Source organism: Artibeus jamaicensis, unplaced genomic scaffold (assembly GCF_021234435.1).
Source record: "Artibeus jamaicensis isolate MK-2021 breed Jamaican fruit bat unplaced genomic scaffold, CSHL_Jam_final contig_327, whole genome shotgun sequence".
NCBI classification, from domain to species: domain Eukaryota; kingdom Metazoa; phylum Chordata; class Mammalia; order Chiroptera; family Phyllostomidae; genus Artibeus; species Artibeus jamaicensis.
The window spans coordinates 1,812,254-1,837,734 of NW_026521772.1; the positions used below are offsets into that span (position 1 = coordinate 1,812,254).

The 25,481-nt window shown below is 52.6% G+C and overlaps 1 protein-coding gene across 1 annotated transcript in view; it reads left to right on the forward strand.

The window, feature by feature from the left end:
- Nucleotides 1-25,481, forward strand: part of PAPPA2 (pappalysin 2) — a 186,007-nt gene that overhangs the window by 70,656 nt on the left and 89,870 nt on the right. The window contains exons 4-9 of the mRNA XM_053663686.1: nucleotides 9,210-9,503; nucleotides 11,066-11,258; nucleotides 14,578-14,699; nucleotides 17,539-18,028; nucleotides 20,952-21,080; nucleotides 24,586-24,677. Of these exons, the coding sequence (XP_053519661.1) occupies nucleotides 9,210-9,503; nucleotides 11,066-11,258; nucleotides 14,578-14,699; nucleotides 17,539-18,028; nucleotides 20,952-21,080; nucleotides 24,586-24,677 (1,320 nt within the window). The remainder of the gene's footprint in view (nucleotides 1-9,209; nucleotides 9,504-11,065; nucleotides 11,259-14,577; nucleotides 14,700-17,538; nucleotides 18,029-20,951; nucleotides 21,081-24,585; nucleotides 24,678-25,481) is intronic.

Sequence of the window (25,481 nt, forward strand, 5' to 3'; positions counted from 1 at the left end):
CAACTATACTATAATAATTGTTTTTAAATGATAAGAATACTCGATGCTGGTGAGGATGCAGACCCTGGACCCGTCCTCCACTGCTGGCGGGAATCCAGAACACCACAGACCCTGTGGAACACTTGGGCAATTTCTTATAAAACTAGCCATGTACCCACTGTGTGATCCAGCCATCGGACTCTTGGACATGGATGACAGAAACAGAACATACCCCCATTCAAAAATGTTTACATCAGTCTTCACAGCCACTTTATTCATCAGAGCTTCAAACTGCTGGGAATGATACGAGCGATTTTAGGGCTGACTGCTTAAAGCCAGGGTATCGCCTCTACAGGACAGGGAGACACTACTCAGCAATAAAAAGGGGTGCATGTTAGGGTGTGGAATGAATCTCAAGGGTATTGTGCTGAGCGGAAAACAATCCTGGAAGTTACATGCTGTATGATTCCATTTAAGTAGCATTTTCAAAACGACAGAGAACAAGAGAACGTGTGCCAGGGGCTGGGAATGGGGAAGTGGTTCCGGGGGGAGCGGTATGAGTGTGGACCTGACAGGAAGGACAGCAGATGGGAGATCTTAGCGGTGACGGACCAGTTGAGCATCTTCACTGTGCTGGTGATTACACAAAGGTATCCCTGAGATAAAACTGTGTGGAGCTGCACACACACACACACACACACACACACACACACTCTCACACACTCACACTCTCACACTCATGAGTGCACGGAAGACCTTGTGAAATCTGAATAAGGGCCATGACCTGTCTGCAGAGGTGTAGCACTTGGTGTACAGCCGGTGCTCTGTCGGTGCTCACTGAGTGGAGGGGTGAGGGAATTCACGAGTGAAGGCATTAAATTTAAATGGCTTCCAGAATTACTTCGTGAATTATTGACTCATCATGAATTGCAAAAGAAGCTGGGGATACTTATCATTTGCTCCAAAACATCCTAGGAGCAGCCATGTTCCCCTATAATGTGATCTGTAATGTGATTTTTCCGAAGCAGACTGAGCAGCTGAGAGATCTGACTCGATATGAAATTGCTCATGTTTTGTACTTCTTGTTTAACCATAATGCTGTGATTGGACAAAGGAGTAGAGTAGTACAAGCAGCTGGTATAACAGGATAGGGGAAGACATTTAGACTCTTCTTAATAGAGTCCTTTCAGAACCTAAAATTATCTTTTTGTGTCAACGTGTAAGACAGGAGTCGCACTGACCTAGAGCAGGTGTAGAATAGTGCAGACGGCTGGCATAACTGGATAGCGGGGGACATTTCAGATTTTCCAAATAGAGTCTCGTCAAGACTCAAGGTTGCCTGTTTGCGTTAGGCAACCTTGTGAGATGCCTGCATTTCGAGGGTCAGCGGGGTGACCAAGCAGACAAGCCCACTAGCCTGAAAGTCGGCGGCTGCAGTGACTGCCCACAAAGACCCAGGAGGCTGTGGTCCTGCTTTGCCATTCACGCCGTTTTTGCCTTTCACACAAGGCTGCACTTCCAATGCCCTGGGAACTCAGGACAGGGATTTGTGTGTGTAAGTCGACGAGTGCACGAGGTCCCCTTGAACTCCAATGTGAAGCTGTGTGATATCTTTAGCCTTAGCACCCAGTGCTTAAATTGAAAATATATCTTCCAAGGCAGAAGACTAATTTCGGTGGTAAAACAGCCCTGTTAGAAGCTGTGAATCCCAGGCTCGTGATCCATCATCCATTCATGCAAACCCCGTTGAATCTGTTCGCAGCAGCACCAGAGACAGAATGACAAAGGAGGTCACCCAGGAGGTCTGCACAGCCTACTGGGAGGCAGGCACGCAAACACGGTCACGGTGCAATGTGATGATACCACGCGTGAGGTCAGGCAGGCGCCGGGGAGAAGGTGCCATGATGCCCTGGAAACATCCGGGAAGAGTTCCCAGAGAGGCTGTGCCCTGCGAGGAGCACTGAAAGGGCCCCGCTTGGCAGACGGTGAGAGGGCATTCCAGGCCGAAAAAGCCAATGGACGCCAAGGTTCAGGCTGTTAAAACCTGGACATACTCAGGAGTGGAATGTACTCGGCTGTCTCAGTGCTCTTCACATTTATTTTTGCTCCCTCCTGCCCTCTAAGAGACTTTGGGAAAAACTCTCCACCCCACATGCAGTCCAACATCTAAAAAATTCAATCATAGGTTTCAGCAAATAATAGAATGTCTGGTATACTGCTTTAAGTCGTTGACATCTTAAGTTTACTTTTCTAAATGTACCCTCAGTCACAGAGCAGTTTGGTGATCACTGTCATCTATTTAAAACAGTGTGTGAGCAGGCACGTTTTTACCGTTGGGAAATGGCTCCCGATCCTCCTCCTCTCTGCATTTGTGTTTCCGTTTCATCTCCCCAGTAGAACTTTGTACTCATGCAGCGTGTATGTGCTTATTTTCTCAGTCTTTAATTGCTTACCTGTTTGTCTGCTAAAGGTGTATTTTGAATGAAATACATCTTTCGCAATAAGTTTTCTAGCTAAACTTTCGATTTTGATACGGTTGTGTATTTACATGGGGTTGTAGAAAGGACACAAGAGAGTCGCCGGAGCCTGTCCCCGTTCTCCTCCAACGGTGGCGTCTCACGGAACTGTCACACACCATGGCATATGGGACATGGACACCAACATGATCGCAAGGTTTAAATTGGTGACGGTTTCTTTTGAAATGATTGCTTGTCCAAAACGGATAAAACCCACATTTTGAAGTGTTGATCAATGACGAGTGAACGAAACGGGAATGTGTATTTTAATGAGCTGAGTGCGGCTCTTCTTTCCCACATTAGTTCTGGTGTCCGTGGATGAAGAGTAATTATTGCTGTAGCAAGACAGGGTTTAGTATCCATTATGTCGCTGTTAAAAAGTTCCGTAGCTCTCAGCACTGAGAAACGCTGCTCACATAGATAAGTAAACGGGGCAGCGGGGTGCAGGGAAGAGTTCCCTTTGGTTGAGGAGCGAGTGGGGTGCCGAGGTGGAAAACAGAGGAAAAGGAGGTGTGGAGGGGGAGCTGGTTTGGGTTTGGACGTGTCCGGTGTGGGGTTTCTACAAGTCTGTCTCTGAAGGGGCTTCAACAGAAGGAGGGGAGGGGCAGGCCGTGGGGATATCCTAGCCACGGAAGGAGAGAGAGGTCAGAGAACGTCCTGGGGCCCCCCAAATGCAAGGGCTGCAGAGGTGAGGTCAGCAGAGGAAATTCTGGCCAGGTTAGAGAAGAATAGGAGTTACACACTTCGGAGTGTCCTGAGCCAGCATTCTTCTTTCCCTGTTCCAGAAAATGTCTCTCCTGCCAGGGAACATCCAGGTGTCCCCATCGTAGCATGAGCAGCACTGCCCAGTGTGCATGGGACCCAGGAACTGCGTGGGTGGAACTTGAACCTGGCAGAAGCCTTGAATGATAGAGTGGCTAGGTCCTTCATGTACAAAGGAGCAAATGGGCTCTTCAGCAGGTCACCCCTAGGGGCCTTCATTTCCTTGTATATATGAAATGGGGCAATAAGCATGCGGAATAATACCTGGTGCATAGTAGGGCCTCAAAAATATTTGCTTTATGAGTAGCAGCAGCAATAACAGCAATAGTGTAGAAGTTTCCAATATTGTGTGTCTATGTTTGACCTCCCTGCATTTGCCCACAGCCTCCCACCTCCCTCTCAACCCAGAGACTTCCGGTGCCCTGGGAAGATACTGGCTCCTTTATAAAGAAAAGATGTGTGTGTTCAGGGGCCCAGCTGCTTGCAATGGTACAGCAGCTTCTAAGACACAAAGGGAGTCTCCTTATAAGTCAGAGAATGAAGGAGTAAAGGTTGGCAGTGTCGGGGGTGGGCAGTCGTGGCCCCCGGGCAGGGTTTGTGGACTGGGGAGGGGGGAGCAGCTCTCTTGGTGTGATGCGGATGGGACAGCTCCCTGGGGGAGCCAAGCAACAGCCATGTGGGGTGGAACAGGGTGGAAGCAGCAGCGATGGGCTCAGAGGTGGGGTCCCTTTCCATCACTCACAGCTTCTGGGGGGCTCTCCCAGGACAAACCTGGACTTCCTCCTAACCAGACAGTTGACGTTGACATCAGGACGTTACATCAGTGGTGCCACATTCATGTGCAGTGTGGGTGAGGCCTCAGGCTGGGGCAGCCATGGTGTCGGCAGATGGGAAGTCTTTGGTCGTCTCAGCCAGGTGGTTTCGGCGAGTGGGCGCGCGGAGAGCAGAGGGGGAGGTAGAAGAGTCTGTAGTGGGTGCCGAGGGGAGCTCTGGTACAGCTGGTCATTAAACAGTCGGGTCAGGGCAGAGAAGGCCCTACCTCTGTCCACTGGTCTTGTCTTCACGGCGCCAAAGCGAAGCGACTCTTCCCGGGTACAAGGAAGGAAGAGGATGTGTGTGCTGCGGTGCTCTGAGGAAACATGAGGAATTTGAGTTGTTGAGGCTCAATGGCCTGCACAGGAGAGGACCCGGGTCTGGGGCTCACCCACTGGGTGCTGTTGTAGATCATTCCATTGCCAGAAGTTGGCTTTTCAGGGGGCAGGCTTGTCCTGGGTGCCTTGGGGCCTCACACTTTGGTAAGCACGCTTGGGTATTGAAACTCTTAGAGAAAACTGCCCTGAAATTGGGATGTCCCAAAGGTAGGTTCATGCGCTTAGAAGTAGGTAAACAAATAATCACCTTCATGGGTGATTATTTAGATATACCATAAATAACCTTTATCGCTTCCAAAACATATCATGGTCATCACTGACTCCTTGCCACCCAACACAGTGCCTGACAGGGAATAAATGCGAAATTAACAAGTGACTTCTAGCAAATAGGTTTTAGTGCATGTTCCGTGGTGCCTACAATTCTGACACGCAGTTTCGTGCGTGTACATGTGTGTCTGGACTGCCCTTATTGAGAGCAGGGAAAGGATATCATCATAAGCCCTCAGTGCCTCAGTAATGACATCTTTAGTTTTATTAATCAGATGACTATTCTCCCAGGAGGTAGGAGTAGCCGGAGAGCTCAGAGTACTTGACGGTTGGGAGTAAGAATGGCTGAAAGGGTATGAAAGGAGATAATGAATGAATGAATGAATGAATGACCCCAGACTCTGCAAAATCTTCACCTTCCACACATTCTCGTCTGGGTGTTTTAGCCTTGCCCAGAATAAGGACTTTCTTCTAATGAGACCACAGGCTATAAAACCAAGAGGCCAACACAAAACTTGGAGGTGAATGCTTTCTGGTCTGGTTCTGTTAAAATGTGCCGCCTCTTCTAGCTGTGTGGTATTTTTTTTTTAACTCCCTCCATTTCTTTCTCTCCTGTTGTGTATCAGTCCACCTCCGCCACTTGCTCCCCGGGACCCCCAGGCACGTCTTGATGGCTTTGTCCCCTCATCGCGGACACTGCATTTCGAGGAACGTGTTGTAGCCAGTGACTGGAAGTAATTACATGGGCACCTGCGGACCAGCCCTCAGCCTTTGTGTTTTATGGGCATATAATATTCAGCCCTAAAAGTTTTACAGAACGGTTTTAAAGTCATTCCCACTTGTGTCCTTTTTCTCAAACTGCCTGAGGGTTTTTGCTTTTGTTTTTTTTTAATGAAAGTGGCTTTGGGAACCAACTGCTCTTCACCAGAAGAGGATGCTGACACTGGGAAGAGCCGGCTGGAAGCTGAGCATGAGCAGCAGCTCTCCGGGGGCTTGGCCGTCTGCTCCCTTGCTTTCATCTTTTCATCGGCTACGGCCCTCTCTTTTCTCCCCCCGCACCGTCCCCTAGACCACACAGCAGCCCTGTGTCAGCGTGCCCTTGATACTCTCAGCTGAGAGTCCTCCTGGGAGGCGCCTGGGCTCCCCGGCAGCCCACTAGGCAACAGCTGGCCCACACGTGGCCAGCAGGTGCTGAGTCCAGGGGGCCCCATTTGTGTGCTATTCTGCGCACGCTCAGTGATGCGGGCAGGTAGCGGGTTCCAGCCCAGTCTGTATCCTCAGGTGTGCACGCAGTGTAGCTCTTACTTATTCTTCTGTCATCGAACCTAATCTCTGTTTTGAGCCCTGTGTTGCTGGGTGGTAGAAATTTAGTCAGTTGTTTTGCCTGGGGCTGTACCTAATGTCGTCATGGCTAGTCAGGGCCAAGGCCAAGGCCATGGGGAAAGGACCATTTTGTCCTTCATCGCCAGGTGATGCTCCCATCCCAGCCCCCACCTTTGGCGAGTCTCTGGGAGTCTCTCTGTCCCACTTCCCTTCAGCTTCACTGGTTAGCCATTCTCCTCTAGAAATAGGCACTTCCCCAGGACTTCATCACGGGGGCGAGGCAGGATCCCAGTGTCAGATCACGTGCACGGTTTTGAATCTTGGCCCCTTTACCGGGGTCTCGGAAGGGGCAGCACAGCCCACCTCACCTGCTCCCACCACCACCCATCCGTGCCCACTCTTTTCTTTTGACCACGTCGCTCTTCCTCCAGCTTAGGACAATCCCTTCCAGGCTGAGACGCAGTGGTGAGGTCAGAAACTCCAGGTAAGGCTCACTGCCCCATTCTAATGCACTGTGCTGGCTCAGCCCTGGAGGCCTCTCAAGGCCCAGGCATCACAGGCTTTGGAAACCTCGCAGCCAGAAAAGGACCTCCTTCCCCCTTTGCTTCTCACGCTGTCCTCTGCCTCCTGGTGGGGTAATGAATGAATGCAGGGGAGTCTGGCTCCCTGAACTGGTAGCAGCATAAGGGGGAGAGAGGCAAGGAGCTGCTGGGGTAAAATGTTAGTACTTCCAGATTGTTACCCCTCTATTCAGACTATTGCTTCTCGGTCTCCCCTGTGCAGGTGCTTCTGGCTTTGGCCTCAGCCCCTAGGCAGCATTGCTGGACAGGAGTCAGGGAGGCCAGCAAAGGTATAGAGAGCCCAACAGTGTCTTAGACTGAAGACTGAGGGGCACAGGGGGGTCGAAACCGTATTTTGACATGTCTTCCTATGTCCTGTTTCAGGGCGGTGGGTGAGAGCAGACGGCCGAGGGAGTGGGTCCCATCCCTGCTTCTAACACCATGCTTTATCCCTCTTCTGTGTTGGAGTCCTCCAAAGATGAGGACAAACAAAGATGAACAGCGGCTTCGAATATAGGAAGTGATTGTTGTATTCCCTGTGACCTGAGAAGTGGGAAGGGAAAGGTAGTTGGTGCTATAGAGTAAAAGTGTCCTGTGTACACACAGCCTGCCTGCAAGATCTATGAAGAATCAGGTGAACAGCCCCAACCCCATAGCATTTGTTCCTTCAGCAATCACTAATGCAGGCTACTGTGAGTAATTTTTGAATGCCAGTATGCCGTCCATGAAGAGACTGGGCTCCGGTCTGTTTTCGACTCTGTCCAAGTCCCATCTTCTGGGTACCCGTGGGTCTCCGGGTCAGAACGACGAGGAGACCAAGTGCGAGTCACTTAGGGGCCTGTGTGAGCTCCCTGCAGGAGGCTCTGTGTCCACTTTGCCTGGCGACGCCTGGTTCTGCTCTGGAAGGCCTGCCTGTCTGTGGTCACTCTCTTGCTTCTGTTCCCTTGATGAGTGAAGGTGGTCAGGAGGGAGTCAACAGGGCGGGGCGGATGCCCCTGTGCGTCCAGCCTGCAGAATATAATTACAGTGATACTGGCAGATGGCCTGGTGCACACCTTGAGTTCCTTTGTTCTAGAAAATAAGCCAAATGCCTCTTTGTCTACATGACTGCTTCAGTCTTCAAAGCAAACCTTCAAGGTAGAAACTCCTATTACCATTGAAGAGATCAGGAATAGACTCGGGGGCTTTCAAGGAATATTCCGGAAGTTAAGGACTGAGCATTTCCAGCGAGTGCCTGTGCCCAAGTAAGGAGCCCTGGTCACTCCAGAGGCCGCCCTGTGTGAGAGAGGCTTCTGTGTAGCGGTGTGAGGACCCCCGGTAACCCTCAGCACCTGACCCATTGCTGGCCGTGGAAATGGACGACAGTGTAGGCAGCAGCGTTAGGAGATGCTGCTGGTTTGCTTGGGCACGGACCTAAAATAGGACTGGGGAGCAGCAGCCGTATAGTCATTTCATCATGTCTCCTCAGGGCTCTGGGGAGGGGACCGTGCATTTCTCTGACAGGGTGGGGAGAGTCCTCAGATGCTCAGACCTCGCTGGTTTGACCCAGGTGTGGGGAGGGCGAGCACGGTTGGCCCTTCTGCAAACTCAGCGTTTGTTTATTATTCATCATGTCTCGTTCCCTCTTCATGAAGAGAAGTTCTCGCATTCCTCTTCAGATCCTGGGCCACAGGTGTCTCTGCCTCACTCAGGCTTTGGCATGAAGCGTGTGCATGTGTGTGCCTGTCATTTTCTATCAAGGCATGGCGTGCGTGCCGTTTTTTATCAAAATGTGGAGGAACTTTTGTAAACTAAACCATGAAATAATTTGTGTCTTTCTCCTCCCACCCACATGGGCGTGCGTGTGGGTGTGGGTGAACAGTTAGGGCCCACTCCTCTAATAATTCACAAGATTCTTTCAGTTGGAATAGAGAGGAGAAGCGTGTGGGTCCCTGTGTGCAGCAGACAGCAAGGAGAGACATGGTGGGCAGGAGGCCACACGCATCTCCAGGCAGAGAACCTGGACCCCAGGAAAGTCCACGGCAGATCTGAACTTAGGACGCCTGACCCTTTCCAGCTTTTCCCTTCCCCTCGGGCTGCAGACAGATGGGAATCTTGGAACACAAAGTGCAAGGCCAAGGTGGTGACAGTCTGTCCTAACACACATTTGCGCACGTGGCATTTACAGTTGTCTTGCACAATCCTGCATGTTAGCTCTCAGTGGCCCAGGTGAGGACAGGAAGGGGGCTTAGGGATGAGCTGGCTTGCCCACTCACTTTACAGATGGAGGCCCTGGAGGGAGGTTCAAGGGCAGAGTGTGGTCCTACAGGTAGTTAGCACCAGGACCACATTCCCATTGTAAGTTTAGACAGTGCGGCTCTGCAACCTTGGGCTCCAGTGGGAAGAATTACTGTATGCAGCCCAGGGCCTTGGGATTTTCCTGAACACATACCCTTCCTTCTGTTGTGTTGTGTTGTGTTGTCTTGTCTGTGTTATCCTCCCTGGCATGGTGGAGGCGGGGGGAGGCGACATGTTTACTGGTTAGCTCAGAGGGTGTTTGTGGCCAGAGGGAAGAGCAGGAACCGAGGCCACCAGGAGCTACAGCATGTCCCCACAGAGGCTGACGTGGAACCCTCGATGCTCAGAGATGTTTTCCAAACCTTCTCCCACAGGTGGCGTTGTCCTGAACCCGGCCTATTATGGGATGCCCGGCCACACCAACATCATGGTGCACGAGGTGGGGCACGTCCTGGGGCTCTACCACGTCTTCAAAGGGGTCAGCGAGAGAGAATCCTGCGATGACCCCTGCCGGGAGACCGTGCCCTCCATGGACACTGGGGACCTCTGTGCCGATACGGCCCCCACCCCCAAGAGTAAGCTGTGCCGGGACCCGGAGCCTACCAATGACACCTGTGGCCCCACCCACTTTCCAGGGGCTCCGTTCAGCAACTACATGAGCTATACGGGTACTCCAGTTGCTTCTTGGGGCTCATTTTGGGTTCAGGCTGCACCAGGAGTGGGGGCTGGGAGGGCGGGGGGTTGTCAGGCAGCCAGTCCTGCCTGAGCCCAAGTGTGTTTCTCACGGCCTCCGCTTTTCTTCATGTCTCTGAAGAGCGTAAAGAAACAGTGAGGTGTTCAGAGGTCTCGTTGACTAGATTCTCCTTCACTAGAGATGAAAAGAAAAATGTACGTCTGCATTGGGCACCTGAAAACAAATGTGGCTCAGTGGGTCGGGCCTCATCCTGCAAAGTGAAAGTTCGCTGGTTCGATTCCAGGTCAGGGCACATGCCTGGGTTGCGGGTTTGGCCCCTGTTCATGGGGCAGGTAGGAAAGGTCTCCTGTCGCTGTTTCTCTCCCTTTTCTCCCTCCCTTCCCTTCTCTCTAGAAATAAATAGAATCTTTAAAAAGTAAAGAATGGCACTTTCCTGGCCTTGGATACAACTATGTTGTCTGATCTTGTCCTGGGTTACGCTTCTCCTTTGCCCCATGACACCTTCACTGTTTTCGACAAAAAGTAATCCAGGGTGTAGCCCCCTATTCATGGGTTCGGATTATCACTTATTCCTAAAATTAAGGACAGATATTTGACTTAATGGCCTATTATAGTGGTGAAGGGAAAAGGCAATTTTTCTGTAAGATCCTGGGGCTTGTTTGGTGATGAGTTCTAGAACTACCCCAAAAATAAAAGTAAACAAACCACAGGACCCTGGTCCTGCCTTTGAAGGCAAGGAGAGGTGAGCTGGGCCCGTCGCCTGTCAACAGATCCCTGTCCAAATCTCACTCTGGTCTGTGATTCAGGGGCGTCACACCCCCGCCCGCCCTGCCAACAAGGACACCGTGGGCCTTGGAGGACAGAGCTGTTGAAGCCCTGCCTTTGATGTGGGCAGAAGAAGCATCTAAAAAGCAGGCGGAGGTGTTTGACCCACGCGCTTTCATTGGAAAAGGCCCAAAACTAAAGAGAGTTCCCTTTCTAACACTACAAAAAATGGATCCGATGGGGAGATGTGCCCAGCTCCAAAAGTGAGGTGGGGACCACAGTTCCAGTCTTGCTGCCTCCTTGACCTTTGGCTCTCTTGCCACTTGAGCCTCGTCACTGAAGACTCACTGACCTTGGCCAAAGCCGCTGAGCCCAAAGCAGGTGTCTGCGGCCCCACAGACGTGCCCCCCGTGGAAAGGTCGTATGCTGAAACACTGCCACCTTGTGGCTCCCTGAGTAAGCAGCTGTCGGCCCAGAGCAGCTCTGTGCACCGGGGCGACCCTGGCCCAGCCCCAGGCCAAGGTAATGAATGGCTTGGGCTTAGAGATGAGCACATGCTGCTCTCTGCCTTCTCTCCCCCGTTTTCAGTTGAGACACATTCTGGAAAGAACACATGTATGCATTCGACAGGCGTTCATGGAGCTAATAAGAGTGAGGTGCCGTGTTAGGTGCGGGAGACGCAGCTGCGAACCAGGCAGAAGTTGTCCCCGCCGTGATGGCCTTGGCAGGCTGAGACCCCCATCTCTCTCGTTCCCTTTTCTGTCTCCGCAGACGACAACTGCACTGACAGCTTCACCCCTAACCAGGTGGCCCGCATGCACTGCTACTTGGACCTTGTGTACCAACAGTGGAGTGACAGCCGGAAGCCCACCCCTATTCCCATCCCTCCGGTGGTCATCGGGCAGACCACCCAGTCCCTCACCATCCACTGGCTGCCTCCGATCAGTGGGGTGGTGTACGACAGGTGAGAGGGGCCCTCACCTCGGTGGGGCCGCAGGTTTCTTCCGCAGTATCTCTGCTGTGTGGGGGGAGAGCACGTGGCGGCGGGGGAGGCCCAGCTGGGAACTGTGAGCCGAGCCGCTGCTGGGGTGCCCCCTCCAGCCTGCCCAGTCCCGTCCTGGTGGCAGGAGGGCTCTTGGGCTCCCCTGGGAAGCCAGGGGCTCGCCACCTGTGCTCCCACCTTGGCAAGGGGACTTGCCGATGTTTTCTGCAGAATGTCACCTCTGAGATGGCAATGTCACCTCTGAGATGGCATTGCCACCTGGCCACGTCAGCCCCTCTCCTTGGAGAAGGGGTGCGGCAGAGGTTTGCCCCTTGCACAGTAGTGTTGGGGGAAGGGAAGCCAGGCATGTTCTTGCGGTCAGTGCTGGGGAGGGTGGGTGGCTGGGTGGCAGGATACCCACTGCCACCAGCTGTGCATCCGGGGTTTACCTGGGTCATGAGGGTGTTTCTAGAGCCCTCTCTGCCTCCTGGTGTACCCAGCTCCTACCCCACTCACAACTACCATCTTGTGGCCTTGTCTTTATTTGTTCATTTTTCTCTCTGCCCACTCAGCTGGCAGTGCCCTTACCTCTTGGCCTGCCACCGTGGGCACCAAACATGTCTATTGAAGGAGGGATCACGATATCTGAGATTAGTTTTTCCTCATTCTTTGCATATTGGTGTAAATGGATACCAGGGACGTCTTTGTCCAAAGGAGAGAAGGGGGGAAAAAAGACCCCTGACCACTGGGGAAGATGGAGGAACGTGCTTTAACGAGAAGGACCAGAGCCCCATCTGTGACCTGCATGGGTGCTCTGCATCCCAAACCTGCTGCTGTTGTCTACTGAGGGGGTGGCCGAGGTCTGCTTGGCCCTTCCATAGGGGACGCATCGTGCCAGGCCTCAGGCCTGCAGTGTCCCTGTTCTGTCCTTCCAATGAGGACAACTCCTGCAGGTTAAGCTGAAGCCGGGGGCCTAGACTGGCCCACAGTGCTATCCCAGCCCCACAACTGGAGAGAGGTGGATGGGGGCATCCGTGGGGCTTCAGAAAGGGGGACCATGGGATATGTTAGCTCCGTTAATTTAGTGCTGCTGCACAGATGCCCCTCTTCTGTGTGCCATGCTTCCCCTCGGGGTGAAGCCCCCAGTGAAGGGGCTGCATGGCCCTGGAGTGTGTTTCCTGAAAGCTGAGCGAGGGGACAGGGAGATACAGGGATGTGGGGTGGGGGGTAGCAGGCAATCCACTTTTCCAAGTTGTGACCCCATCCTTCTGAGATCTCGTCACCTGCCCTTTAGACCTTAATAACGCTACCTGGGCACCTCCATCCTATACAGCACTTCTGGTTGTCACAGCACCCGAGTGCTCACAGGTCCTTGGGATGCATGACCCTTGTGCAGCTCTGGTCACACGGGCCGAGCAGTAAGTCCTCCGGGGGCCTGCGCAAAGCGGAGCTTTACGCCTGTTTATATAACACATGTAAACAATTTAATCTTTCAGTCCCCTCTCTAGTGCAGATGTTGCGATAGAGCAGACCTCAGTGCTGGCTCCCCGAGAGGCCGCTGGCAGAGGCGGCTGTGCTTGCTCCCCCTCCCCAGCTCGCTGGGCCGCAGCGCTGCGGCCTCCCCCAACGTGTGTCCAGGGAGATGCGCGTCACATACCCCACGATTTGTGTCACGCTGGGAGTTGTGTTTACTCCTCCCCAGCGGGAATCTGGAGTCCCTGTGTCAGCGAGGAGCCAGGCTGCGCACTGAGCGGCCCCGCCCCCCTGAGGGCCGGGTGCATTGAGGCCTGTGGTCTGGAGCTGTATCTGCACAGACGGGGCTGCTGCCAGCAGTTGGAGCGTGATGCTCAGGACACCTTTCCGTTGCCAAAGTCCTGGACATGTCCCAGGGTTTGAGACTTTGCTCAAAGGACTTAAGGAAGTTGCCAGGACCTCAGGCAATTGACTTAATCGCTCTGAGCCCGAGCGCCCCCCTCCTAAACACAGGCTTCTTAGGAGATTGGCAACAATTTATGAAAAGCACCTCCGGGGCTCCATGCCAGACATCTCAGGGGCTGGCGGCGTCATCATAACCCCTCTTTAACAAAAACACCAGCTTTCTAGTATTTTTGTCGGTTATAACTTTGTCCCCTACCTGCTGAGAAACTTTGAGTCGATGTCTCCATTTTCAGATGTGTCGTCCGCAGTTGGGCATCTGAAAAGGTTCAGAGTGTCAGAGATGAGCCTCATGGAGTGTCTGCTTCTTGTTATGTAGCCACTGTCTGCCCTTTTCCCAGTGACCCCAGATGCGGTGCTCAGAGAGGTCTTCACAGGCTGTAGTGATGGTCTCAGGGACACCCGTGCAGCACACCCAGCTGGAGAGACTGCTGAGGCCGTGTTTGTACCAGCTGCTGGGCGTGGAAAGAGTGGGCCCCTCATAGGCGAAGAAGGAGGGGGCATGGGAATTCCCAAAACACCAGTGCAGTGCCCTAGGGCAAGAGGCAGAAGGCCCAGGAGGAGAGAGTACAGGCCACTTGGTCAGACTGAGTGCCACTACCAAGGTTATGGCGGGATGGGTCTTTAAGGCTGTGTAGGAGTTAGCTAAACAGAGAGGCTTAGAGAAGCTATTTGGTAGGAGAGAGAACAGCAAGTTTCACCACAGAGCTGTGCGAAGGGTATGATGTGTTTGTGGGATGGTAACTAGTTCCTCGTGATGGGGACCTAAGGTACAGGAAGGAACCGAAGCCCCGTGGGGCTTGTGGGGGACCTTGGATCATGGTGAGGGACTCAGCTGCGTCTCCGAAGGTAACTGAGAGCCCAGGGGCACTGCATTTCATACAGCTCTGATTTTACGTATGTGATTAAAAGTGGGGAGTTTAAAACCTAAGTCCACATACAGCAAAAAGTTTACTCTAAAAACTGCTGTCTTTTTGGGCGGGGGATGGGGGAGAGAATGCAAGGTGTCTTTGGATGACTTGGAGAATCAGTGAGGAAGAAGTCCGATGTCAGAGGATTCAGATCAAAGTTCCTTTGAGTTGAATGCCTGAGGCAGGAAGCTGCCCACCTTCATCCCCGGAGGCCTCCTTCAAGACCTAGTGAAAGTCCCTGCCTGCTAACCTGCTAATCTCTTCCCACGCCACTACGGATTTTACGAAGAGGAGGCCCACACCAGGCGGACATGATAGGAGAAAGAGTGGTGTTCCCTGTTACCCCACCCCAGGGTCTCACCACCTACTGCCACGCCCTCACCCCGTGAGGTCTTCTGAATTTCGTTCTGCAAGTCCTTTGACGGATTCTCCCCTCCGCCCCTCCCTCCCCGCAGGGCGCCGGGCAGCGTGTGCGGCGGCTGCGCAGAAGACGGGGCGTTCCGGCAGTACGTGCATTCGGCGTCCTCCCGGCGCGTGTGCGACTCCTCGGGCTACTGGACGCCGGAGGAGGCCGTGGGTAAGGGACCGCAGCATTTTCCTTCAGACCTGGGGGCTGCAAGATTGGGGTGAGGGTGGAGAGCTGGGGGGGTGGGGGGTGGTGTGTGTGTGTGTGCGCATGTGTGAGTGTGACTTGCTAGGAAAACCCTCTGCCCAGTACCTTTGTGTGTCGCCGATGTCCCGCCTGTGCCTCCTGCGGGGGCCCCGTGGCCGTGGTGGGGCAGAGGACAGCTCAGAGGGCGGAGGGACGGAGAAGTCCGCTGATGCAGGCGGAAGCTTCAGGGCGAGAGTCCAGGCACGCAGCGTGCCCGGTGCTTACGGCCAGTGGAGAGGCCTTGCTGCAGGGCGGCATGGGGTGACCTGCCACTCTCTTCACCAGGAGAGTGACAGAGAACATGCTGCAGAGAACACGCACACACGGGCACAGCCAGGCTTCGTGGGCATGGGGTGTGCCAGGCGCTCCAAACGGATCATTCTCATTTTTGCCGTTTTGTGAGTCTGCTCATCACTGGTGCTGCTTGTGCTTTGGATGCGATCTAAGCCGAGCTCTAGGAGTGGGGAAGTGTTTCTCAGCTGTCCCTTTCCCAGTCTCTTCCCCAACTTCTTTGTTACACAGTCACCTGCATAGGTACGTCAGGGCCTCTGAGACAAATCAGAGCATGTGTGTTGTCCCAACTCAAGTCCCCAAGGTGCGGTTGTGTGAGCCCCTGCTGATGGCTGGCTTGGCTTCCATTACCACCACCTCCAGTGTTTACCTAACCATCATCTTTCTCTTTAACTTGTGCTTATTAAGCCCCTAGAAACTGTTCAGTCAGCTGTGCTGGACACGACCCTGTCAGAGTGTGCAGTCTTGGTTCTAACAGGAAAAGGCAGAGAGAGTGCAGGTCCCCAGGGTCCCCAAGCTGTCCACTTAGGCTCCCAGTCACTCATGTGGCAGGAGGAACCTGGAGGGACACAGTTCACTTGACCCTCTGAGAGTTCTCAGGACAGGTCAGAAAGTTACTGTGAAATTCGCGCTGGCATTGCGCTGGGCTGACTCTGAGACTGGCATTTCTCAAAAGGCCGTTTCTGGGGCAGACCGTTCGTCCTGTGCTGCTGTTTTCATGCCAGTTTCAATCCCTGGCCCTGCACTTTTTTCTTTTTAATTCTTGGGGAAATTTAAAATTATCTGGTAGAAGTAGAAAGAAAGAAGTTCTGGGTTCAAATTCTCGTTATGTGTCCTGAGGCAAACCGAGTCACTTCCGAGGACCTTCATGTGTTTTAACAGGCGGTGATCATGAGAGCTTTCTGACAGTTTGTGCTACTTTTGGAATGGCTTCCAAAAGTCTCTACGCTGCCAGTGTCTTTGGGGAGGACTATTGGAAAATACTGCTAAGAAACACTGGTCTTCCTCTGCTTTGAAAAGGCAAAGAACCAAGTCACTTTCGAAATACGCACCACGGAAGTTACTGACTCCCCCACAGAGCGTGCAGAAACTGATGCGTGTATGGACATGCTGCGGTGACATTTAATGACGCTGAACAAGCTGTCATTGACGGGGACCAGAACTCCAAACCAGACCCATTTCCACTGACATGGCTTCTTCTCAGTTTGAACATCCCTGGTTCCCCATTCTAAAGTCTCCCCAGCATCATCCTGCCCTCCTCCAGCCCCTCAGGCCCCTTCCCTTTTCTTCAAAGATGCCATTACTGTGTGGAATGACCCTTCCACCTCTCACCTGTTTGTTGGTGCACCTGTTACTTTATCATAAGACAGGTAGCGCAAGGCCTTCTCTGCCGCATTTACTCTCCAATAGCTGGATTAGTGCAGGGTGTAGGAGAGGTGCGCAGCCCACTTTTGTGTAATGAATGAATGAATGGATTAAAAATACAGGCAAAAAATAGTAGGGACCTTATGATGTAACACACCCAACATGCACAGCTCAACACACATACGCTTAACATCTGAACTGGTTTCCTCTGGGTTTTGGAATATTGTTTATTTTCCGAAGTCTGAAGAGCTAAATAATTCTGTTTTTGCAAATGTAGCTTGCAGATGCTTCTCTGGAACACTGTATAGATCTTCCAGACTAGCTAGTATGACAGGGGTTAAATGGTACTCTTATTATGAGGACGCCAATGCTTAGAATGACCGGCCACAGCCACACAGGTAACAGCACAGCTGCACAGGAGCCTGACTCTGCTTGTTCCTGGTCTGGCACTTTGCCTGCAAGTCCCCTCACGGGACAGAAAAGAAACCTTAACATTTGTGATATTTGACTTTTCAGCATTACATTTTTGCTCGGCTACTGACTCCCTGTTCCTCTCCACCAAAGAACAAAGTGCTCCCGCAGCCTCCTGCGTGCGCTGACCGGCCACCTTGCACACACCAGAACTGGATGTGTGATGGCCAAGGCGCCCTCTTAGGGGACGAAGGAAGTTCTGTGGCGCCTGGTTAAACAGAGCATGGCATCAGATTGAGACAAACATCGGCTTTATTGACAAATAAAACAGGGCTTCAGAAGCATTAATTTATCCTAAATTATTAACAAATGAATGCAAACAATTCTCCTCTGATCAAGGAATCTCTAAGCACACAACTTAGCTTCTCTGGCTCAGCCTGCGTGCCCACCTGTGATGTGGGTCGCTCCACTCCCAGGTCCCAGCCAGAGCTCTCGTTAAAGGGCACCTAGGAGGGGACATGGAACAAGGCAGGACTTCTGAATTGTTACTCCTTTGTCCTCAGTAGTACTTACGACCCAACCCACTAAGCTGGCCAGCTTCCGCGGGAGCTGGTTTGAAGTTTTCTTCTTCTTCTGTCTTCTTTCTGGTTGCCGCTAACCCGATAACAGTCGTTCCTGATGTGTCCGTCCCCCTCAGGGCCTCCAGATGTGGACCAGCCCTGCGAGCCGAGCCTGCAGGCCTGGAGTCCGGAGCTGCACCTGTACCACATGAACATGACCGTCCCCTGCCCTGCAGAAGGCTGCAGCCTGGAGCTGCTCTTCCAGCACCCGGTCCACGCCGACACCCTGACTCTGTGGGTCACCTACCTCTCCACGGACCCCTCCCAGGCACTCTTCGACACGGAGATCTTACTGGAGCACCAGGAGTCTGTGCACCTGGGCCCCTTGGACACTCTCTGTGACACCCCACTCACCATCAAACTGCACCTTGACGGGAAGGTCGTGGGGGTGAGGGTCTACACCTTCGATGAGCGGATGGAGATCGATGCAGCGCTCCTGACCTCCCGGCCCCGCAGTCCCCTGTGCGCGAGCTGCAGTCCTGTGCGGTACCAGGTTCTCCGTGAGCCCCCATTTGCCAGCGGCTTGCCCGTGGTGGTGGCACATCCTTACCGCAAGTTCACGGACCTGTGAGTTCGGAAGTGGGGCTTTCTACTCCATGGTGCTTCCCAGAGTTTGGGGAGTGGGTTCTGCTTCCTTTCCCTCCATTTTATACTCTGACACACCCTTAGGTGCAGAAAGGTCCAGAGTCTCAGAGGGGACTTGATTCTAAGGTGGCATATCTTGGGACGAGGGCAAATACTTCCCAGAAAGGGACAGGCAGGTGTCTGACTGAAGAGGCCCTCGTTAGGATTATGGAGAGAAGAGGTTGGTGGGTGAGGAGTTTCCGTTGGACCGGAAGTCATTGCCACAAATAAGTTGACCGGAGTCAGGTACTTCTGTCTGGTGACACAGTTTAATTTCTGATGCTTTGCTGAACCTCTCACATAATCAGCCCCTGCTCCTCTAACGCTGAAAGGTCACAGTCAACTCCTCCGTGGCTAAGCAAAGAAGCCAGTGGCCCTGAGACACCACGTAGCTCCGTGACTCACTCAGGGTGTGGGCTTCATGGTTTCTCCCCTTTTCCTCGTCCCTCCCTCACTGCCACTCTCCTTCCTTCTGTCCCAACTCTCCTCTCACTCCTCCTCCTGTTCTTCTTCCATTTACCAAGTTCTGCTGAGCCCCTGGCACTGTACGCTCAGTGCTGGGGACCCAGACTGAGGTCAGGTCATCGACCTAAAAGACCTTAGTGTCCAGAGTGGCAGGCAGGCTCGTGTCCCCACAGACAGGTTCTCCTTCCTCCTCATTGTCCTCAGAGATGCCGTGAGGGCAGAACTCGGGGCAAGACAGAACTTCTGTTGGAGGTGCTGCGCTTGTTACTTTGCCGTGTTAGGAACAGTCACGGAACAAGAGGTGGTGGGTCCAGACGACAAACACTGTTGCTCGTGCTTCTACGGGTTGGCTGGTGTGCTCACGGGGACTGGCTGGGCCGGGGTCAGGTGGCCCGGGATGACCTCATGCACACACTAGAGGCTCAGCCGAGGCAGCCGACGTGTCTGGGAAGACACAGGCCCCTTTCCACACCATCTCTTGTCGCCAGTGGGCTTCGCCTGGGCTTGTTCTCATGGGGGCGACAGGGTTTCCAGCAGCAGGGAGGGCTCCCCACAAACGCTCACATTTTTCAAGTCTCCGCTGATGTTGCTCATGATGACATTCCACTAGCCAGAGCAAGTCACGCAACCAATCCCAGATGTAAGGGGCAGCACGGGAGACCTTACCTGTTGAGGAGAGGGGCCCGGCAAAGTCACGTGGCCGAGGGGCATGCCTGGGGATGGGAGGAGTCTGTGGCTCTGGTAGTCAGCCGCTGCTACAGAGCAGTGGAGACCGCCATTGGCCTTGAGCTTCACTACACTGTCCCTTCCCTGTTTGCTCTCTGAGCGAGAACCAGAAGACAGCAAAACGGTCAGGAAGCCAGTGCAGATGGGCAGGGAGATCACGGGATACCTTTAAAAAGATCATTTTTGAGATTGTCTAATTGGGCAGTTAAAGTCATGCTGATTATCCCTCTAACTGGATGTTCACATACACGCGTGCCCACATGCACATACGCACATACAGAATCTTTACCGTCAGTGACACCCCATTCTGTAGCTGAGAAAACGAAACTCTGGTGTAGCAGAGCTAGTTAGGGGCTGTCCCAGGACTCAGGTCCAGCTTTCTGACCGAGTCTCATTTCAGTGTCCCTTCCTCAGACTGCCTTCCACAAACTCAGGTCATGGGGGGCTGGGGCTCCCTGCTGCTGAGTGCCCCCCCTCCCCGCCCAGCCCCACCAAGAAGCATAAACTCAAGCTGACGCTCCCTACCCATCCCTCCCAGCCAGGCGACAGTGTGAGACTTTTACGTGAGGCCACATGAGACGTCCAACCGAAACTGTCCTGCAAAGGGCAGCCATCAGGGCCGATTAGGGTGCAGACTGGTTTTGCTTTGGGAGCAGCCAGCACTTTCTCACGAGAACACGCCTCCCTAGCCAAGGCTAGTTTAGAAATCAGGAAGTCTTTAACACTGGGGTGCCTTTCCTATTAAGATAACTAAAAGTCAGTGCAGAGGTGTTTAGGGTGTTGACGAAGCCCCGGAGCGTCGGTCGTCTGTGGTGGCTGTGCCGAGAGAGTGGAGGTCTGCGGAAGAAGGGCTGGGCTTGGCCACTGGTGGCCCTCCCTTGGGGGTCCCACCCTGCGAAGTCACTCCCACCCCACCCTGACCTCGACTCTGACAGTAGTTTCCCAGATGGGCCAGGCCCTGGACAAAACTAAGACGAGGGGAGAATTTGTCTTTGGGACCAGCTGCCCCCCTGTCGAGCCCCCATGCCCTCTAAATGTTCTGTCTCCCCCCCCCACACACCTGGTGAGTGCACTTGGACTCCAGAGGGAGTCTGGCGAAGGCCTTCCCTCTCCGTGGCAGCTGGCGAAACCCCACGCCCGGAGTAGTTGCACCTGACAGGTTTGGGGTGGGGAGCAGTTTCACACACGTCTGACGGGGCATTTCTCGCATCCCCTGCCAACATGATGGCGGAAGGCCTGCCTGGCTCCTGAAAGGAAACAGTGCTCTGTCCCCTAGGGATTCAGTTTCCCCGAGGCGGGGATTGTCTCGAAAGACAGACAAAAGCCTGCAATCTACAGACTCAGGAAGGGCCAAACCACCGAGTCTCACCTTCAGTTTGCAAACATGCTGCTCCTATAAGAGCTGGTGTTTTTTTTTAACATAGTAAAGATACACCAGAAATACACCGCCCCTACCCCGCCCCCCGAGTCTGTAGGACTTGCAGTGAATTGTGTTCGGGTGCTCATCACTCATGGCACACTCACCATGTGGAAGGTACTGGGCAAACAGACACGGATGCGGCTTCGGCATCATGCTGCTGCGGAAGACTGTGCACCCCGACGGCCCCTATAGCGTTGCTTTTAGACTCCTGCAAACTGTCTGGAAGCGCTAGTCACAGCCCATTGGTTTCCACAGGGAGGTCACACCTGGGCAGCTGTATCAGTACCAAGTTCAAGCTATGGCTGGAGCCGAGCTGGGAGAAGCCTCACCCCCTCTGAGCCACGTCCACGGAGCTCCTTACTGTGGAGATGGGAAGGTGGCAGGGTGAGTATCCGCATGTGAACCTGAGAGCAGGGACTCCTGCCCCGCCGACCCCACCCTGCTCCACCAAGGAGGTCAGCCTTGAGCTTTGGGTCGACTTCTTGTAGAAAAGCGAGTGGCAGGGCACTCTAGGACCTGGTGGTTAAGGGGGGGGGGGCACTGTTATTTGGATCTCATCCCAGGGCGCTGAGCTATTAGGGCAGATCTGGGGTGGGGGGAGGCTGGTAAGGTTTCAGAGAGCAGCTGTGGTTCAGGGACGGGATTCATGGGGAGAGGGTTCCTTGTCAAATGATGCCACAACGGGATGTGAGGCCGCCTTTGGAGTGGTGGCCTGGCCCGAGCTGCTCACCGCCTGTGTGGTCTGAGGAAGGCGTTGTAGCTCTCTGAGTTCCACCTGCTTGCCACACCCCTGGAGGGCCCAAAGCAATGCCAGTTGCAGCTGTTCTGTAAAGTCACCAGGGTGAAAGTGGAATCAGTCCTTTGGTTTCTTAACATGCCCTGTTCTTTTTTATCTGTTGCTCTTTTGCGACGCCAACCCAGGGGACTACTAATTCATTCTGGCTTGCCTGGAACTTACCCAAATTTAACACAGAAAACTTGTCCCAACGGTCACCCTGAATCAGTCTCTCCTGAATGGTCCTCTGGCTCCCCCTTCACCCGCATAAATCTGCCGTGGTTTGTCTCAGATGCTGCATGCTACTCAGGTGGGCTATTTTTAATTCCCTGGACCAGGTGAGAGCACACTGTACCTTGAAGCCCTAGTGGCGAGCAATTCTATGGCCTTTCTTGGGACCCCACCACCTAGCCATTACTGACCACCGTTTGTCTTCCCAGGCTTCTGAGACCCTTAAGCTTTAGTGCCGGTGTGTTCCTTTTCATGGAAGTCGGAACACCGAATGCTCCCAGACCTCAGGAATAGGTGGAGATGGGTGCGGTCACTTGAATACCAGACCTTGCTGGTTTGCTGTCTACTTCCGCCCCACCAGCCTCTGCAGGCTGCCTCTCTTCCACCACCTCAGTCAAATTTCTCGCTGGGGAAGCCTCACATGTGCACCGAATAAGTCCGGCTCTTGTTTTCCCTGGTCTGGCTGCCTCTTTTGAAGTCTACTGCCCGCCAGTTAAGGTGTTTGTGGGCGTGGTCCCCACTGCTGCCCAGGCGGTGCCCTCTGTGAACAGCACTCTGCCCTGAGTTGTAGGCTGTCCTGCAGCTGTCGGCTGGTGGTGGCCACCTTGAGTCCCACAAAGCCCCATTTACCCAGGGGTCTGGGCCGGAGTAGTGAAGGGCCCTGTTCCTCACTTGGCATTGCACAGTCTCTCCTGGGCCTTGAAACAGCTTCCCCTGAGCAGTACCTGCTTGGCTGCTGGGCCTCACCGGTTCCTCAGCGAAGTTTGCCTTTACGCTTCTGCCTGCGGTCCCTCTCTGAAAAGAGTCACCCTCAGTCCTGCCGTCCAGTGGGAGAACGGCTCAGACCGGCTGCTCTGTCTCCACTGGTGGTACTCTTTTACACGTAAAACACACGGGAGCCACGCAGATTATTTAACCCGCTGTTCAAAACTGGAGAGAAGTGCCCATTCGCTCCGAGAGAACCACAGACCCGAGGGAGGCTGGGGGCCTGGGGCCCAGAGTGGCGTTTGTGTAGGACTCGGCGTCTTAGCGGGGGCCGCCCAGTGTGGGGGCCGCCAGCCGGCGTGACTGCCGAGCCTCAGAAATGTGGCAGTTACGGCGAAGAAATGGAATTTTATTTAATTTTAAATAATTTAACTCTAATTTGAAAACCAAAACGTGGTTCAGTTATTGGAAAAACTGACTTGCTCTTGAACTAAATACAGACCAAGTGTTTGAATTGAGATGTACAGTGTGTGGAAAATATACATCGGATTTCAAGGACCTAGCATTCAAAGAAATAATGTAACATATATCATTAATAACTTCTTATACTGATTACTTATTGAAAAGTTGTTTTGGATAGACTGGGTTACATGAAATATGTTACTAAAACTAAATTCATCTGTTTTTTTAAAAAAAATTCTAAATGCGACTTCTAGAAAATTAAAAAGTGTGTGTAATATGGGTTTCCTATTTCCATCAGGCAGCAATACAGGAGGTGACACAGTATATTTATATATTGTTTAGATCACCTTCAAGATGAACATGAACTTGAAGTTTCCTTAATCTCTTCAATCATGCTATTTTGTATGTCTTTTATCTCTTTTCCATTTGCAGCTTACCATTTAAATGGGATTATCATGCAGCCCTGTTTATGTCCTGCTGCTAATTTATTTTAAAACATCCTCAGGTCTCAGCATTTTGCCTTCTCTTGTCCCTGTGAGGTGATGTCACTCTGAAGTGACTGCCCCACCTCCATCCAAATCTAGTCGTTAGTCGCGTCAGCTTTTGAAGTTCGAAACAAAAATGACATACTTCTTCTCTCAGTAAAGGGTAGGGCAGAAGCAGCTTTACAGCTGTGAGTGTGTGAGCCACAGAGTTTATTCTTGTGTTGTTATTTATTAATTATTATATTATTATCCATACAGACAACTGTGAACTTTTGCCCTGTTTCTCCCCTGCAATACATACTAGCTGCCACCAGGTGGTAGTAGGGAGCAAGGACCACTCCAAAGCCTTAGAGGTGCCCCGACTGAGGAAGGGCAGCAATTGGCTGTGGAGTCTTCCGGTATATGTAGACACTTCCATTCTGCAAAATCCTGACTTTAACGACAACTGCATCTAGATTAAACAAAGAGTGCAAACCAAGAAATATCAAACAGAAACAAACAGAAAACTAATCTACACGGAGACAAGCAGGTTTCCTCCTCACCAAATCCACTAATTTTCAGGTTTCATTCATAAGAGGGCCGGTAGGCATTTTCTAGCTTAAGACCACTTCCCGGAAACACTGTTAGGACCCTCATGGGTCTCCTAGATGTTCCTGAGCCCTGAGCTGCTTGAATTTGGGGGATTCCCACAAACGGCTGGACATGCTCATCAACAGTCATTGCTTACTTTGTATCTTCCGTAAATGTCCATGTACTTAATTTTCTGCGTGTGTGAAAGCATTCTCTTAGCTCCCACTTTTTTCCAGCTTATACTTTTTTTGTTTTTTTCAGTTGTAGTTGGCATTCAGTATCATTTCCTAGTAGTTTCAGGGGTACGGCGTCTTGGTTAGATAATTATATACATGACAAAGTGGTCCCTCTGATGTTTCCAGTACTGGCCTGGCACCGTACACAGTTAGTACGTCCCAGTGACTATTTTGTAACTGCCAGTTTGCGCTTCTTTAATCCCGGCACCTTTCTCACTCCGACCCCCGAGCCCCCTCCCCTCTGGCGGCCATCCATCTGTTCCCTGTATCTACAGGTCTGCTTCTGTTCCACTTGTTTGTTCATGTTGTCCTCCCCCCCCCCCATATGAGTGAGATCATTACAGCTCGCACTTTTCCATGTGGAACGAGGAGTCTTAAGAAGCCAAGATGGTGGCTGTCTGTACATGCCTGCTTTTGCCTTGTAGGCACCTGGGAGAGGAGTGTGACGACGGAGACCTGCTGAGTGGGGACGGCTGCTCGCGTACCTGCAGCCTAGAGGAAGGCTTCCGCTGCACGGGTGAGCTCGGAGGCGCCGGTGTCCGCTCGTGTCCTGTTTGGGGAAGTGTTCCCACATCTCAGTTCCGCGAGTCCTTGATGTCCTGTCAGATACGGCTTATGATGATGATAGCCGTGACAGTGACGTTGGATGTGTCTGTTGTGCGCCAGACTAACTGACTCACATACATTAGCTCATTTAACGCCTTCTCTAAGTCTGAGAGCACGGCAGGGCGGCCCAGAGACCTTCTCTCTCTTGCTTTCTCTTCTGCAGCTAGACATGGTGGCATTGGGGTTGAACCAAGGAAGTACAGCTACAGCGTCTAACAGGGAAACACTCTACAGAGTCTGCGAGTTAAACCCCTCGCTTATACTGCCCCCTAGATTAATGTTACCAAGGATTTCTTCTGGGTCCTCATGTCTAATGTCCATGTCCGCTAAGTAACCCAGTCATAAGTATTCTTCATTGAAATTTGACCAAGGGATCATTCGAAGTCACATGAAGTGCTGTGCGTAATAATGAAGGTCATGAAGAATAACAGAGGCTCATAACATTTCTTAAGCATGGAGAATGCTGGTAATGAATTAGAATGAGGTGGCTTTGACTCTGGGCACCTGCCAGAGGGGGCAGCCCACTCTGGGGGCTGCCCAGCACACTCCACCCAGCTCTGATTAAAGCCATCACTGACGGGCCTCTTAGAGGTAGATTCTCCCTCCATTCCCCTCTGTATACATTGCAGTGATTCTGTGGAACATAACCACTCAGCAAAGTTATTTTAATCAGTGCATTTAAAAATAGTGTAATGTCTCTAAATCTCAAGACAGA